General features: G+C 42.2%; 1 protein-coding gene across 1 annotated transcript in view; it reads left to right on the top strand.

Annotated features, from left to right (window-relative positions):
• LOC134540319 (beta-alanine transporter) overlaps positions 1-16339 on the top strand; it is a 203210-nt gene that overhangs the window by 146513 nt on the left and 40358 nt on the right. Inside the window, exon 4 of the mRNA XM_063382981.1 lies at positions 1838-2006. Within this exon, the coding sequence (XP_063239051.1) occupies positions 1838-2006 (169 nt within the window). The remainder of the gene's footprint in view (positions 1-1837; positions 2007-16339) is intronic.

Here is a 16339-nt window from a genome sequence, read left to right on the forward strand (position 1 = left end):
TGAAGACCACACTGGCGACTAGGGTTCGATCCCTCTTTGTATTTGTTTTCATAGTTCTATCTATTTTTTCATCGATTACGTAAACATTGATGTTTATTTGAATTCTATGAAAAAAAAAATGTTTAGAAACATGTATGAATGTATGTTCATCGTTGATTCGTGGGGCGGGCAAACCGATTGCACTTTGCATGATGGGATTTCTCACAATGATAGTGGAGAAGCGACTTGCACCACCAAATTCATTCCACCATAATGTGCACCTCTTTGTTAGCCGTGCAATGTGCATTTTATCTTTCCACGTATATATTGGGTTAAAAAAAAACCTACTACAAGAACAACGGGAAATACATCGCGCGAAGACGCCATCAAGTTAGTAAATTCGCCAGTTCTTCACCAATCGAGCGCTCCAAATTTCACCAACATTTCGAAATACGCTTGGTATGCTGCAAAACTGATAGAATCACGAGTAACGTTTCAAAATGTAAAAAAAAAAAAAACTGTTAAAAAAATTGTTCATGCAACACTTATCGCATTCAGACAATGCACGTGGGGCGAAAATAATAGATGTTTCACGTGTGTGTTTATGATAAGTATCACCCGCAAGTGGCACCATATATGTATAATATCACACACAGAAAAAAAATTGGTTGTCTGTAAAGTTGGTTTACGGACGATAGTTTAACGTTACAACGTCATAACAAAACATTGATGAAATGATTGCATACTTTTATGAATAAAATTGAATCATTTTTATTGAATTATCACTATTTGTATGGATACAAAGAAGGAGTGAAATGAAATCTACAATTTAATTGATAAATTTACTTTTATTTGCACTCATTAATTCAAATATGTTTATTACTTTAACGAAGAGATTATTTTAACTATAACTTTTATACATGTTTGCTATTTAACTTCTTCCAATCTGTGTTATTCTGTTAAGGATAGGACGATGATAGGAAAAGTAGGAAACGAATGGGAGTGTTTCAAGTTTAATGTGCCTCGAAAAAGGCCAATTCGATGGTTGTTCCAATCGAGTGGAAGAGAGACAGATGCAGCGCGAGCACACAATGAGCGTAACGGGACAATGTGCGTAACGGGACACTTTTCCGTGCGTGCAGCCGGCGTCCATCGATCTATTAGACGTTGTCACGTCAAAAAAACATTTCTGTACTTTAACAAAAACCAGAAGTGGGTCCGGAAACTACGTGTGATTGGCGTCCAGGGATGTTATGTTAACGGCGCTCGGAATTGTTTTAAAGAACTCTAGGTCATGTCTGGTGCTGGAGTTTAGTACTGTAAGTGTAGGTGTGTGTGTGTGTGAGGTGGTGGAGAGGGTGGGAGAGAGAGGGTGGGGGAGAGAGAGAGGGTGGGGGAGAGAGGGTGGGGGAGAGAGAGGGTGGGGGAGAGAGAGGGTGGGGGAGAGAGAGGGTGGGGGAGAGGGAGGGTGGGAGAGAGGGAGGGAGGGAGAGAGGGAGGGAGGGAGAGAGGGAGGGAGGGAGAGAGGGAGGGTGGGAGAGAGGGAGGGGGAGAGAGGGTGGGGGAGAGAGAGGGTGGGGGAGAGAGAGGGTGGGGGAGAGGGAGGGTGGGAGAGAGGGAGGGTGGGAGAGAGGGAGGGAGGGAGAGAGGGAGGGAGGGAGAGAGGGAGGGTGAGAGAGGGTGGGGGAGAGAGAGGGTGGGGGAGAGAGAGGGTGGGGGAGAGGGAGGGTGGGAGAGAGGGAGGGAGGGAGAGAGGGAGGGAGGGAGAGAGGGAGGGTGGGAGAGAGGGAGGGGGAGAGAGGGTGGGGGAGAGATAGGGTGAGAGAGAGAGAGCTCATCCCGCCCGTTGTTCCCGCAGCCATCGAGCTGGTGGGGCCGGCGCACCGCACCACCTGCACCATCCTCACCAACATCGCCTACTCGGTGGGGCTGGTGCTGCTGGCCGCGGTGGTGTACCTGGTGAGGGACTGGCGCCAGCTGGCGCTCGCCACCTCCGTGCCCTTCGCCGTGTTCTTCCTCTACTGGTGGTGAGTCCCGTCCCACGCGCTTCTTCCACACACAGCCAGGGCCGGCGCGTCCACACAGGCGAACCAGGCAACCGCCTAGGGCGCCAAGTAGCTGGGGGCGGCGCAGCACGACACATAACAGCTCATATCATATGTTTAACGATTATTGAAACTAGATGAAAATGGATTTTTCCAACAGTTTGGAATGTTTATATTGATAAAAGCAATTATTTAAAGTCCGCGGTGACCTGTTTATGACTTGTAATAAGTAAAAAAAGTAAAAAAAAAAAACACAAGCCTGCTTACATTTGATTGTTGACAAAATATTAGGCTTACGTGATGTATTTTGAGGCAAGGAGAAAAATTTTTTTGGGGTGTCCGGCCCGGGGGGGGGGAGGGGTGTACATTAAGGTTTTTCGCCCAGGGCGTCATTTGACCTTCCACCGGCCCTGACCACAGCCGCCCCCTACCACAGGCTCCAGAATCATCAACACCCAACACACGTCAAACACGTACACACAAACACAAAACAAGAGGTAATTGGGCGGCATAATGCTGTCTTGGACCCTTAGCGAGCCACTGGATTGATGCCTGATGCCACAGACAGGCACAGACAGGCACAGACAGGCTCAGACAGGCTCAGACAGGCTCAGACAGGCTCAGACAGGCTCAGACAGGCTCTGACAGGCTCAGACAGGCTCTGACAGGCTCAGACAGGCAGGCGGACCGGGCGGCTCGCTACCGGCAGTGACGACAAGTGTCAGTGCCGCGACGCACTGGTCGCTGACTGTGCTGATCTGAGCCAGCTTCTTCGTGGAGGCTCTCCCGGGCCCGAGAGGATGACAACAACACGACACGTCCGCACAGGAGTGTCCCAGTTGACAAAAAAATTCAACAGCACCTACTGTAAGCGCTGCATAGTGTTTGTTCAAGGAGTCACAAACAAAAAATGTAACACGAACAACTTTATATATACATACATACATATATATATATATATATATATATATATATATATATGTGTGTGTGTGTGTGTGTGTGTGTGTGTGTGCGTGCGTGTGTGTTTTTTACCAAAGGAAATGTGCCATGTGATTGTAAACATGGTCCTCCAAGGAGGATCTATGAAATACAGTCTGCGCTTCGAATATAATCGTTAAGTCTGTTCTGTTCATCGTTAATAGTTGTGTTTGATCGTTTGGATGTTAACTTTATTCTTTAACATTAATTACGTGTGTATTCTGAACTCAGTGTATAATCAATGCAGTGAAAATTGATTATATTCTGCTGTATCGACGCTCACGTTTTGTTGACGTTTACTTTTGTTGTTTAACAGTCGTAAACATAGTTAACTGCGCCAAAATGTCTGGAAAGCAAGCAGAAGTTAAACTGCAGCTAGTTAAAGGACAGTTAAAGGACGTATGAACCATTTGGTGGCACTGGCTAATGAGATGGAAAAAGATGAAAGCCGTGGAATTATTGAGGGCACACTTTCAAGATATAAGTTAGCTTAAGAACCAAATTCGCATGCGCGAGCACCTGAGCAAAATGGCGACTCCTGAGCAGCGTAAAGCGTTTTGGTTTTCTGCTATATATTTGCCGAGAGTGAACCACTGTTATTTCAGCTCAACACGTGCGTTTCGTTTCAAGTTCATCGATTGTGATTTCCTCCTTCCCTCCTCCTCCACGTTAAGAGATAATACTAGACGACAGAGTTGTTTTTTTTTCTTCTGGTCTCCACGTTCGCTTGACATAACGGTGCGGGGCTTTATGAAAGATTTTGTATACGTTCCGCCGCTACCTAATGATTTGCCAGAGTTGAGGTGCGGAATTTAAGAGGCTATTTTGCTTCCGTTACTCCGGACATGTTGACCAAAGTGTGAGAAGAATTGGACTTTGAAGGTTGGATGTGTGCCGTAAAACTAACGGTGCGCATGTTGAACATTTTTAAGAAAAAAGCTAGGTAGGTTTACCTTTTAATTTGATGTATTATTTGTTGCAAATAGTCTAAATTAAACGGTTTTATATACCATTGAAACTGAAACATTCTTTTATGGAAAACCTGTGTAAAAACAACTGGAGTTGTCGCAGTCATTACGTACCACCAGACATACAACAGCCATAAATGCTGGCAGGTTTTTTTTTAAATCGACTTATTTGAAAGAAATATATTTATTTTAAATTTAAACTTCAGTTGGAAAATATTTCAGAGATATCATACATTTTTGTGAGAGTACTTTTGTAAAAGTGTTTTCTGTGAAAATATTTTCTGTGAAAATATTTTCTTTGAAAATAGACAAATAATTATATTATTGCCAATCCACCATTCCAACCATCTTCCGAAAAAGAAAATTCTGACGCTTTTTTTTCAGTAATGCCCTGCCCACACACGAAATATAAAAATATTTTGTAATCAGAAAAGTCTGTCGCGTCCGCCATTTATATCGCGCTGATTTCACAGATATGGTGACTGATTGGTTGGAAAAATTTTCGCGTCCGACACCTCGTTCCCAACGCGTTAATTCTGATTCCCGTAACAACAAAACCGTATTCATTTATTTGACTTCTGCTTTTGGCTCACGGTTTATTTGGAGGACTCTTGGACAAAAAAAAAAGTAACCATCTGTTAAAGAAGTATATACAGTCAAGGGCTACCCAGTTAATACGTCTCACAAGTCAGCTGCCAATGAAGAGGTGACTATACGTCAAAAATGCCAGGGAACTTTTAGACTCCACACTAACGGTAATTGAATTCACATATGTTTCCATTCCGTAATTACATCACGCGTGTACGCATTCACAAGACCGAAATTAATCAAGCTATCAGGTAAAATATATTCTTGTGCCACTTTCTGCCATTTACGAGAATTGCAGACCGCGCTTTTTTTTTATGTGACCTTTTAGCTCTCGTTATTCGGCATTTGGTGGGAGTAATATCGTGAATGGAACGGAAGTCGCACAGAACAGAGATGAGTAACCACGGTGCTGCCATCTGTGGAGGAAGGAGCGAACCAAAGTTCACAAAGCCAAAGGAAAACTTTATAGTATTAACTGATTAATGGTGGGCAGAATTTTCATGAACATTTCTTGTCGAAAATCAGGTCAAGCCAAGTTATAGTATTTTTTCAAGTCTTTTTCGCTTTTATCGGAGCCGTTTCATTACATAAATGAAAATTTATGTCTGCTTATCATTGATTCAGTAGTCGACGTAGCTTCTCCGGCAACTAATTCTAGCAGCGGGTGCGGAAATTGTGTGGTTCGCTTCAGGAAATGTAGTTGAAATCGCAAACAATTTGCGTACATATTTAATACTCTCGGGCTTCATTTTAAAGAATTATACGTCGAATTTCGTGTGACCGAAGCCAGAGTTTCGTATTATAAGTGTATTTTCAACATGAGAGCAGATGAATTTGCCCGATATTGAGGTTACATGTTATATACATCTCTAGCGAGTACTGAAAGACTCGAGTGTATGTGTGCGTGTGCGTGTGAATACACACACACATATATATATATATATATATATATGTATGTATAAGAGTACTTTTTTATGCAATCAGTGGCTTAAACATTTCCAATACACCATCACAGAAATCCAAATAGAACTTAAAAAACCGGTCATGATTTATTGTGTTAGCAAATATAATATCACGTTGCTGATATTATTCGTCCAATGTTATCTGCACGAGATAATCTGGCTTGACTTCTGGATTACCGGTGACACAGGAAGCAAACACCGCGTTACACGGTCTCGCAAAAAAAAAATTTACCATTCATTGCGACCACAGCGGTGAAGGTAAAAGGATAAACCATTAAGCTTTAAATAAATTAATGTTTCATACATAACTTTGTACCACACAACACTGGATCAGTCAGAAGTATTATTTCACCATCAAGTGTTGATTTCACAACGTATTGTCATTTTTTGTGCCATTAAGCCTTGATAAATACCTACAAAACGATATTATATTTACGCACCATATAAATTACTGCATTTGTTTAAAATTTAAATTTGCCTACGTATCATGAGGAATGTTGAGCTGGCTAGCCAGAGGAATATAAATCTCAGTGAGTGTGACTAATCCGTAGCCTGTTCGGGCGCTTGGGAAAAAGCTTGCCAAGAAATTGATTGTGGTAGGCACTATTGGTAGAGACCGGAAGAATTTGCAAGATTAATTTCGCGTTAGACTAAAAATGAAAACATTTTACCTCTTTTGAGATTTTTCTGTTGGTTCGCAGTTTGTGGGAAGGAGTCTAGGCCAGTGAGAAACCCTCAATCAGAGAAGCGTCAGATCACAGACTACCAAGTTGAGACGTCTCACAAATCAGCAGCCAACGAACGCGTGATTATTCCCAAGTGCGTATAGGATTGTGGAATCTCTGTCCTCGAGGTCATTGAAAAAGCAGAATTTTCCTTTCTCTTTAAATGTTGGACTCAAAACTCCAAAGAATTGCAATGCAAGTTGCATGATAATGCGTGTTGCGTAATAATTTCAAGTGTACGTTTCGTTCGTGCACAGCACAGATGATGAATTGTTCCTTCGAAATGTAGGTACTTGAATCAGGCTGTTGTGTCAGGAGCAGGGGCGTAGCTAGGGGGGGGGGGGTTAGGGGTTCAACCCCCCCCCCCCCCTTAGCACCAAATCTTTAATTAATTTCTTATTCATCACTCAAACAAATTTCATATTAAAATTAATAAAAAATTTACCATTACAATATTTAAATATAAGTACCGAAACCTGCTAAAATAGCACTGTTTTACACCTTAAAATCCCAATTTTCCCGGGGGAGGACCCCCGGACCCCCCGCTTTAACACGGGGGGGGGGGCATGCTTCTTAACACCCCCATACACAAATCCTGGCTACGCTACTGGTCAGGAGATCAAAACAAATGCCGTTTCTCCTGCAGATGTGGCCGTTTGAAATTAACTTTGATCGGGCTGCTACATGTTAGTCCCCACTTCCTCTCTCTATCTCTCTATCTCTCTATCTCTCTCCCTCTCTCCCTCACTGACCCAACGGAACGTCAGTGAACCGTCTGATCTCCAGGAAACCCCAGTCGGCCGCACATTCGATCATCGTCTGCACCCGCGCGTTCACATAAAAAAAACCCTTCCTGCCTGCCTTCCTTCCATCCTGCCTTTCTTCCATAAAGCCTTTCTTCCATGCAGCCTTCCTTCCATATAGCCTTTCTTCCTTCCATCCTCCCTCACTTCCTTCCGTCCTGTCTTCCAGCAACGGTCGGTGGGACGTTAAATGTCGCAGGAGGAATTTCCCCGGTAACAGACTTAGCGTCGAGCTTGCACTTAACTAGCCCGCAAACCCACATCACCCCACGCCCGAAAAATTCGCATTTCGCTTGATATTTGGTTATTTCACCGAAGGGTAACGGACAAGGAGGTAGGAGAGATTGTCTTGTTTGTGTTTTCGCGGAGGGGTGGTGAGCCCGGGTGGCAATGATAAGGGGAAAAGGAGGAGAGTGGTTATCATTAAGCTGCTTGAGTTCACCGTTAGCCTCTGCAGTGACAAAAGTGCATCAAAAGATCCGGGACATAACAAAAATGTTTGCCATACAAAAAAAATATTTGGAAGTAAAAAATAAATGCATTTTCAGGAATTGATTTGATCCGATGATAAGATCTTAATTCTTTATTATATCACAATATTTTATTATGTCCACGATCTTTCGAGGTACTAAATTAAAACCGCAAGCATCGTGCACCACAGGATCAATGTGTACAGGAACATGTCATCAGGATCAAGGGATATACTTGGATTAGTGATACGGAACTTTTACCGAAAAAAAAAAAAAATTCCCAGTGTAAGGCTGTTTCAACACATTTTTGACAAGTGTGGAGTAGATAATTTTTTTTTATATCTTTACAGTTTATTTCTATGTAAGTATGAGACACACCCCCATTGTAAACATCCCTCCCCAACCAACATCATCACCTAGAATCGCCACTGGGTTAGAACAGCTCTTGTAAATTCATATTGAGAATACTGAGTACATACAATCATTCATCATAATATTGTTTGGAAGCATTAAAAATAACACGAAAATTTAACAAGTACAAAAATTCTAGAAAATATGATTTAGCCACGTCTGTAATTGGCACTTAACAGTAGTATAGCATTGTATTTCCGAGGACAGGCTTCAGGCTGTGGTGCCGGTGCCGGTGTCCGCCATCTTGGATTCTGACGTCACGGCGGCCATCTTGGATTGTGACGTCACGGCGGCCATCTTGGATGAGCGTAACGGGACATAACGTAACGGGACAAGTAGATAACGGCGGCCATTTTGGATCCGCCATCTTGGATCCGCCATTTTGGATGATGTCATTGTGTGTGTTCTCGAACATTCCGACGTTGTGTTTTCCGACATATTGGATCCTATTAATGCTGCAATTTTTGTTACGGTCGCCATCTTGAAATTTGGACGCCATCTTGAAAATCTTTAATTATTATCCGATTTTAATGAAAAAAATTCCAAAATTCATCAAAAAATTAACTTATTAGAATTCTGATTGATTATATCGATCATCGTCCTCGGTTCGAACCCGGTGAGTGCAAAAAAAAACTAAAAATGGCGACAGGCTCCTTCCTCAATGGTGGATGCAGGCAGACTGACTCCTACCACTTTTTTTTCAAAGCATATATATCGTCAGCTAGTATGACATGTCCGCCATCTTGTCTTCGTCCGCTGGAGATCACCATCTTATTTTCGTCCGCTAGAGTGTTCTGATACCATGTTAGAATAATTATCTGGTCACCACACCTTTGACCTTGACCTTGAACTTTGACCTTGACCTTGAAATTTGACCTTGACCTTGAACTTTGACCTTGACCTTGAAATTTGACCTTGACCTTGAACTTTGACTTTGACCTTGAACTTTGACCTTGACCTTGAACTTTGACCTTGACCTTGAAATTTGACCCTGACCTTGAAATTTGACCTTGACCTTTGACCTTGACCTTGAAATTTGACCTTGACCTTGAAATTTGACCTTGACCTTGAAATTTGACCTTGACCTTGAAATTAGTCTTTGTCCTTGAAAATTGACTTTGTCCTTGTCGACCATCATGGATCCGACATTTTATGTTCAGTACAGGCTACCAGGAGCTACCACCTGCTGGAGAACGCCATCTTGTGTGTGTACTTGTATTATAGAGTACATTTCCATCTGGATAATTTTATTCTAACCTGCTACAGTGCAGTAATCATTTATTACGGAGGTGCCCCCCCGCGATCTTGAAATTCGGCCGCCATCTTGAAATTTGGCCACCATCTTGAAATCATGTAATAATGTAGCTAGAAAATCGGGAAAAATTCCAAAATTCATTAAATAAATCACTCATTAACTTACATATCGATTCGATCCGCTCCAGTCCTTGGTTCGATCCTCGATCGATGCAATAATGTTTAATTTTATGAAGAAAAATATAATTCCAATAAACCATGTTCAACATTCTTAAAGAGACTTTAAATCATCTACTACCATCATCTTATCAGACATCAAGACCACCATATTGGAAATTCGTAATTGTAATGCTAGAGATTCGGGAAAAAGTTCAAAATTCATTAAATAAATTTGTAATCCATATAATAATTGATTGGATCGACTAAGGTCCTTGGTTCGATCCCTGGCCGATACAAAACAACTTTAATATTTTAAAAAAAGTACCACTAAAGTGGCAGGTTTGAGAAAATAAAAAACACCACAAGTTCCTTTAAAAAAACTTTTATTACATACATACTACACTACTACAAGTACAAAAAAATACACAGACAAATTACTAAAACCGTTTGGATTCCTCGATTCAAACAGTCTTCTTATTGTACGGACTAAGCCTTTTACATGACTTTAAATGTCTATCCGATCCGGTCATCACCGCAGCCAGAGACGGACTGAAGTTCATATCACTTATATAGTCTCATTAGCCGGTACAACACATGAGTCAAATCAATAACCATGTTCATTATACGTCTCGGAGCATTTTTTATAATGACGATGTAAGCTATCGAGACGTGAAATTAGTTTGTTGCACTTATTGCACTGAAATTGTATTCTTTGAACATTATTAGAACAACCGCTTCTTTCATGTCTGCGAGCATTTGAGGTGATAGTAAATGATGCACCACAGTATTTGCACTGATGCGAAGTACGCTCTTCATTAATTGAAGTATTCAATGCTGATGAAACTTCAGCTGATGGTGGAACAGCACATATCGAAGTCTCCTCCAGTGTTGTCAGAGGCGTTGCCAACGGGATCTGCTCCAACATCGTCGGCGCTGGCGTCATGGTTCCCGTAGTCGATGGTACATCCTCCATCGAGTTCGACGTTAAAGTCGGTAAAGATGCCATCGAAGTCTCAAGAACAGGCAATTACACGACTTATGCACCAGAAGAAACAAACTAGGTGATCCGTACACCGTCGACGGCAGTAACAAACTGAGCGTCCTGCTGTCTAGGACACGTTTATATACATTAACCGGTTTGAATAATACGCTAGTCAAATCAAGAACAATTTAGTAAAATACTAGAGTCAAAACAACATTAAAAAAATAGAAGCACCATCAACAAAAAAGGAAGCACATTTGGAAGCACCATCAAAAAAGGAAGCACATTTGGAAGCATCATCAAAAAAGGAAAAACAAAAGGAAGCACCGACTACGAAAAGGAAGCACATTTGGAAGCACCGACTACGAAAAGCAGCACATTTGGAAGCACCGAAAACGAAAAGGCAGCACATTTGACAGCACCGACAACGAAAAGGCAGCACATTTGGAAGCACCGAAAACGAAAAGGCAGCACATTTGACAGCACCGACAACGAAAAGGCAGCACATTTGGAAGCACCGACTACGAAAAGCAGCACATTTGGAAGCACCGACAACGAAAAGGCAGCACATTTGGAAGCACCGACAACGAAAAGGCAGCACATTTGGAAGCACCGACAACGAAATGGCAGCACATTTGGAAGCACCGACTACGAAAAGGCAGCACATTTGGAAGCACCGACTACGAAAAGGCAGCGCATTTGGAAGCACCGACTACGAAAAGGCAGTACATTTGGCAGCACCGACAACGAAAAGGCAGCACATTTGGAAGCACCGACAACGAAAAGGCAGCACATTTGGAAGCACCGACTACGAAAAGGCAGCACATTTGGAAGCACCGACAACGAAAAGGCAGCACATTTGGAAGCACCGACTACGAAAAGGCAGCACATTTGGAAGCACCGACTACGAAAAGGCAGCACATTTGGAAGCACCGACTACGAAAAGGCAGCACATTTGGTAGCACCGACTACGAAAAGGCAGCACATTTGGAAGCACCGACTACGAAAAGGCAGCACATTTGGAAGCACCGACTACGATAAGGCAGCGCATTTGGAAGCACCGACTACGAAAAGGCAGCGCATTTGGAAGCACCGACTACGAAAAGGCAGCACATTTGGCAGCACCGACAACGAAAAGGCAGCACATTTGGAAGCACCGACTACGAAAAGGCAGCACATTTGGCAGCACCGACAACGAAAAGGCAACACATTTGGAAGCACCGACTACGATAAGGCAGCGCATTTGGAAGCACCGACTACGAAAAGGCAGCGCATTTGGAAGCACCGACTACGAAAAGGCAGCACATTTGGCAGCACCGACAACGAAAAGGCAGCACATTTGGAAGCACCGACTACGAAAAGGCAGCACATTTGGCAGCACCGACAACGAAAAGGCAACACATTTGGAAGCACCGACTACGAAAAGGCAGCACATTTTGAAGCACCGACAACGAAATGGCAGCACATTTGGAAGCACCGCCAACGAAAAGGCAGCACAGTTTGGATGCATCATCGAATAAGGAAGCACATTTGGAAGCTCCATCAACTAAAAAAGGCAAAAAGGAAGCACAAGTTACGAGATCTAAGTCTTAGTAATAAATCATAATACAAGAAATAAAAACATTACATTCTTATAATTTAAATTATTTATTTTATTGCTTTACATTATACAAATGCAAGTAAAACAAGTCATTATTGTATGTAGCCAGCATTCCTCAGTTCCTTGAGTATGAAGGATATTTCTTTGATGCACGAATAGTTTCCTGCACAAAGCGAACCATGTAGAAGTCTTAGCCGGTCAACCAATATGTTTGGATCTTTCCATGATGTGTAATCATTCTCTTCTACCACCATCTTCCTTGCACCTTTATAATAAATATTATGATCTCTGGTGTCTTCCGTTTTACCACCAACCTCAGGGTAACTTTCATGTTTGAGACGGTGATCATCACAAGCTTGATCAGATTTATTTAATATATCACGTCGTTTCCATCGTTTCGGTCTCAGAACACCGCAACGATGGAAACGACGTGATATATTAAATAAATCTGATCAAGCTTGTGATGATCACCGTCTCAAACATGAAAGTTACCCTGAGGTTGGTGGTAAAACGGAAGACACCAGAGATCATAATATTTATTATAAAGGTGCAAGGAAGATGGTGGTAGAAGAGAATGATTACACATCATGGAAAGATCCAAACATATTGGTTGACCGGCTAAGACTTCTACATGGTTCGCTTTGTGCAGGAAACTATTCGTGCATCAAAGAAATATCCTTCATACTCAAGGAACTGAGGAATGCTGGCTACATACAATAATGACTTGTTTTACTTGCATTTGTATAATGTAAAGCAATAAAATAAATAATTTAAATTATAAGAATGTAATGTTTTTATTTCTTGTATTATGATTTCTTACTAAGACTTAGATCTCGTAACTTGTGCTTCCTTTTTGCCTTTTTTAGTTGATGGAGCTTCCAAATGTGCTTCCTTATTCGATGATGCATCCAAACTGTGCTGCCTTTTCGTTGGCGGTGCTTCCAAATGTGCTGCCTTTTCGTTGTCGGTGCTTCCAATGTGCTGCCTTTTCGTTGTCGGTGCTTCCAAATGTGCTGCCTTTTCGTTGTCGGTGCTTCCAAATGTGCTGCCTTTTTCGTTACCGGTGCTTCCAAATGTGCTGCCTTTTCGTTGTTGGTGCTTCAAAATGTGCTGCCTTTTCGTAGTCGGTGCTTCCAAATGTGTTGCCTTTTCGTTGTCGGTGCTGCCAAATGTGCTGCCTTTTCGTAGTCGGTGCTTCCAAATGTGCTGCCTTTTCGTTGTCGGTGCTGCCAAATGTGCTGCCTTTTCGTAGTCGGTGCTTCCAAATGCGCTGCCTTTTCGTAGTCGGTGCTTCCAAATGTGCTGCCTTATCGTAGTCGGTGCTTCCAAATGTGCTGCCTTTTCGTAGTCGGTGCTTCCAAATGTGCTGCCTTTTCGTAGTCGGTGCTACCAAATGTGCTGCCTTTTCGTAGTCGGTGCTTCCAAATGTGCTGCCTTTTCGTAGTCGGTGCTTCCAAATGTGCTGCCTTTTCGTTGTCGGTGCTTCCAAATGTGCTGCCTTTTCGTAGTCGGTGCTTCCAAATGTGCTGCCTTTTCGTTGTCGGTGCTGCCAAATGTACTGCCTTTTCGTAGTCGGTGCTTCCAAATGCGCTGCCTTTTCGTAGTCGGTGCTTCCAAATGTGCTGCCTTTTCGTAGTCGGTGCTTCCAAATGTGCTGCCATTTCGTTGTCGGTGCTTCCAAATGTGCTGCCTTTTCGTTGTCGGTGCTTCCAAATGTGCTGCTTTTCGTAGTCGGTGCTTCCAAATGTGCTGCCTTTTCGATGACGGTGCTTCCAAATGTGCTGCCTTTTCGTAGTCGGTGCTTCCAAATGTGCTGCCTTTTCGTTGTCGGTGCTGTCAAATGTGCTGCCTTTTCGTTTTCGGTGCTTCCAAATGTGCTGCTTTTCGTAGTCGGTGCTTCCTAATGTGCTGCCTTTTCGTAGTCGGTGCTTCCTTTTGTTTTTCCTTTTTTGATGATGCTTCCAAATGTGCTTCCTTTTTTGATGGTGCTTCCAAATGTGCTTCCTTTTTTGTTGATGGTGCTTCTATTTTTTTAATGTTGTTTTGACTCTAGTATTTTACTAAATTGTTCTTGATTTGACTAGCGTATTATTCAAACCGGTTAATGTATATAAACGTGTCCTAGACAGCAGGACGCTCAGTTTTTTACTGCCGTCGACGGTGTACGGATCACCTAGTTTGTTTCTTCTGGTGCATAAGTCGTGTAATTGCCTGTTCTTGAGACTTCGATGGCATCTTTACCGACTTTAACGTCGAACTCGATGGAGGATGTACCATCGACTACGGGAACCATGACGCCAGCGCCGACGATGTTGGAGCAGATCCCGTTGGCAACGCCTCTGACAACACTGGAGGAGACTTCGATATGTGCTGTTCCACCATCAGCTGAAGTTTCATCAGCATTGAATACTTCAATTAATGAAGAGCGTACTTCGCATCAGTGCAAATACTGTGGTGCATCATTTACTATCACCTCAAATGCTCGCAGACATGAAAGAAGCGGTTGTTCTAATAATGTTCAAAGAATACAATTTCAGTGCAATAAGTGCAACAAACTAATTTCACGTCTCGATAGCTTACATCGTCATTATAAAAAATGCTCCGAGACGTATAATGAACATGGTTATTGATTTGACTCATGTGTTGTACCGGCTAATGAGACTATATAAGTGATATGAACTTCAGTCCGTCTCTGGCTGCGGTGATGACCGGATCGGATAGACATTTAAAGTCATGTAAAAGGCTTAGTCCGTACAATAAGAAGACTGTTTGAATCGAGGAATCCAAACGGTTTTAGTAATTTGTCTGTGTATTTTTTTGTACTTGTAGTAGTGTAGTATGTATGTAATAAAAGTTTTTTTAAAGGAACTTGTGGTGTTTTTTATTTTCTCAAACCTGCCACTTTAGTGGTACTTTTTTAAAATATTAAAGTTGTTTTGTATCGGCCAGGGATCGAACCAAGGACCTTAGTCGATCCAATCAATTATTATATGGATTACAAATTTATTTAATGAATTTGTAACTTTTTCCCGAATCTCTAGCATTACAATTACGAATTTCCAATATGGTGGTTTTGATGTCTGATAAGATGATGGTAGTAGATGATTTAAAGTATCTTTAAGAATGTTGAACATGGTTTATTGGAATTATATTTTTCTTCATAAAATTAAACATTATTGCTTCGATCGAGGATCGAACCAAGGACTGGAGCGGATCGAATCGATATGTAAGTTAATGAGTGATTTATTTAATGAATTTTGGAATTTTTCCCGCTTTTCTAGCTACATTATTACATGATTTCAAGATGGTGGCCAAATTTCAAGATGGCGGCCGAATTTCAAGATGGCGGGGGGGCACCTCCGTAATAAATGATTACTGCACTGTAGCAGGTTAGAATAAAATTATCCAGATGGAAATGTACTCTATAATACAAGTACACACACAAGATGGCGTACTCCAGCAGGTGGTAGCTCCTGGTAGCCTGTACTGAACATAAAATGTCGGATCCATGATGGTCGACAAGGACAAAGTCAATTTTCAAGGACAAAGACTAATTTCAAGGTCAAGGTCAAATTTCAAGGTCAAGGTCAAATTTCAAGGCCAGGGTCAAATTTCAAGGTCAAGGTCAAAGTTCAAGGTCAAGGTCAAAGTTCAAGGTCAAGGTCAAATTTCAAGGTCAATGTCAAAGTTCAAGGTCAAGGTCAAATTTCAAGGTCAAGGTCAAAGTTCAAGGTCAAGGTCAAAGGTGTGGTGACCAGATAATTATTCTAACATGGTATCAGCACACTCTAGCGGACGAAAATAAGATGGTGATCTCCAGCGGACGAAGACAAGATGGCGGACATGTCATACTAGCTGACGATATATATGCTTTGAAAAAAAAAGTGGTAGGAGTCAGTCTGCCTGCATCCACCATTGAGGAAGGAGCCTGTTGCCATTTTTAGTTTTTTTTGCACTCACCGGGTTCGAACCGAGGACGATGATCGATATAATCAATCATAATTCTAATAAGTTAATTTTTTGATGAATTTTGGAATTTTTTTCATTAAAATCGGATAATAATTAAAGATTTTCAAGATGGCGTCCAAATTTCAAGATGGCGACCGTAACAAAAATTGCAGCATTAATAGGATCCAATATGTCGGAAAACACAACGTCGGAATGTTCGAGAACACACACAATGACATCATCCAAAATGGCGGATCCAAGATGGCGGATCCAAAATGGCCGCCGTTATCTACTTGTCCCGTTACGTTATGTCCCGTTACGCTCATCCAAGATGGCCGCCGTGACGTCACAATCCAAGATGGCCGCCGTGACGTCAGAATCCAAGATGGCGGACACCGGCACCGGCACCACAGCCTGAAGCCTGTCCTCGGAAATACTATGCTATACTACTCTTAACGTCACACGCA

Source organism: Bacillus rossius, chromosome 16, assembly GCF_032445375.1.
Source record: "Bacillus rossius redtenbacheri isolate Brsri chromosome 16, Brsri_v3, whole genome shotgun sequence".
In the NCBI taxonomy this organism is placed as follows: Eukaryota; Metazoa; Arthropoda; class Insecta; order Phasmatodea; family Bacillidae; genus Bacillus; species Bacillus rossius.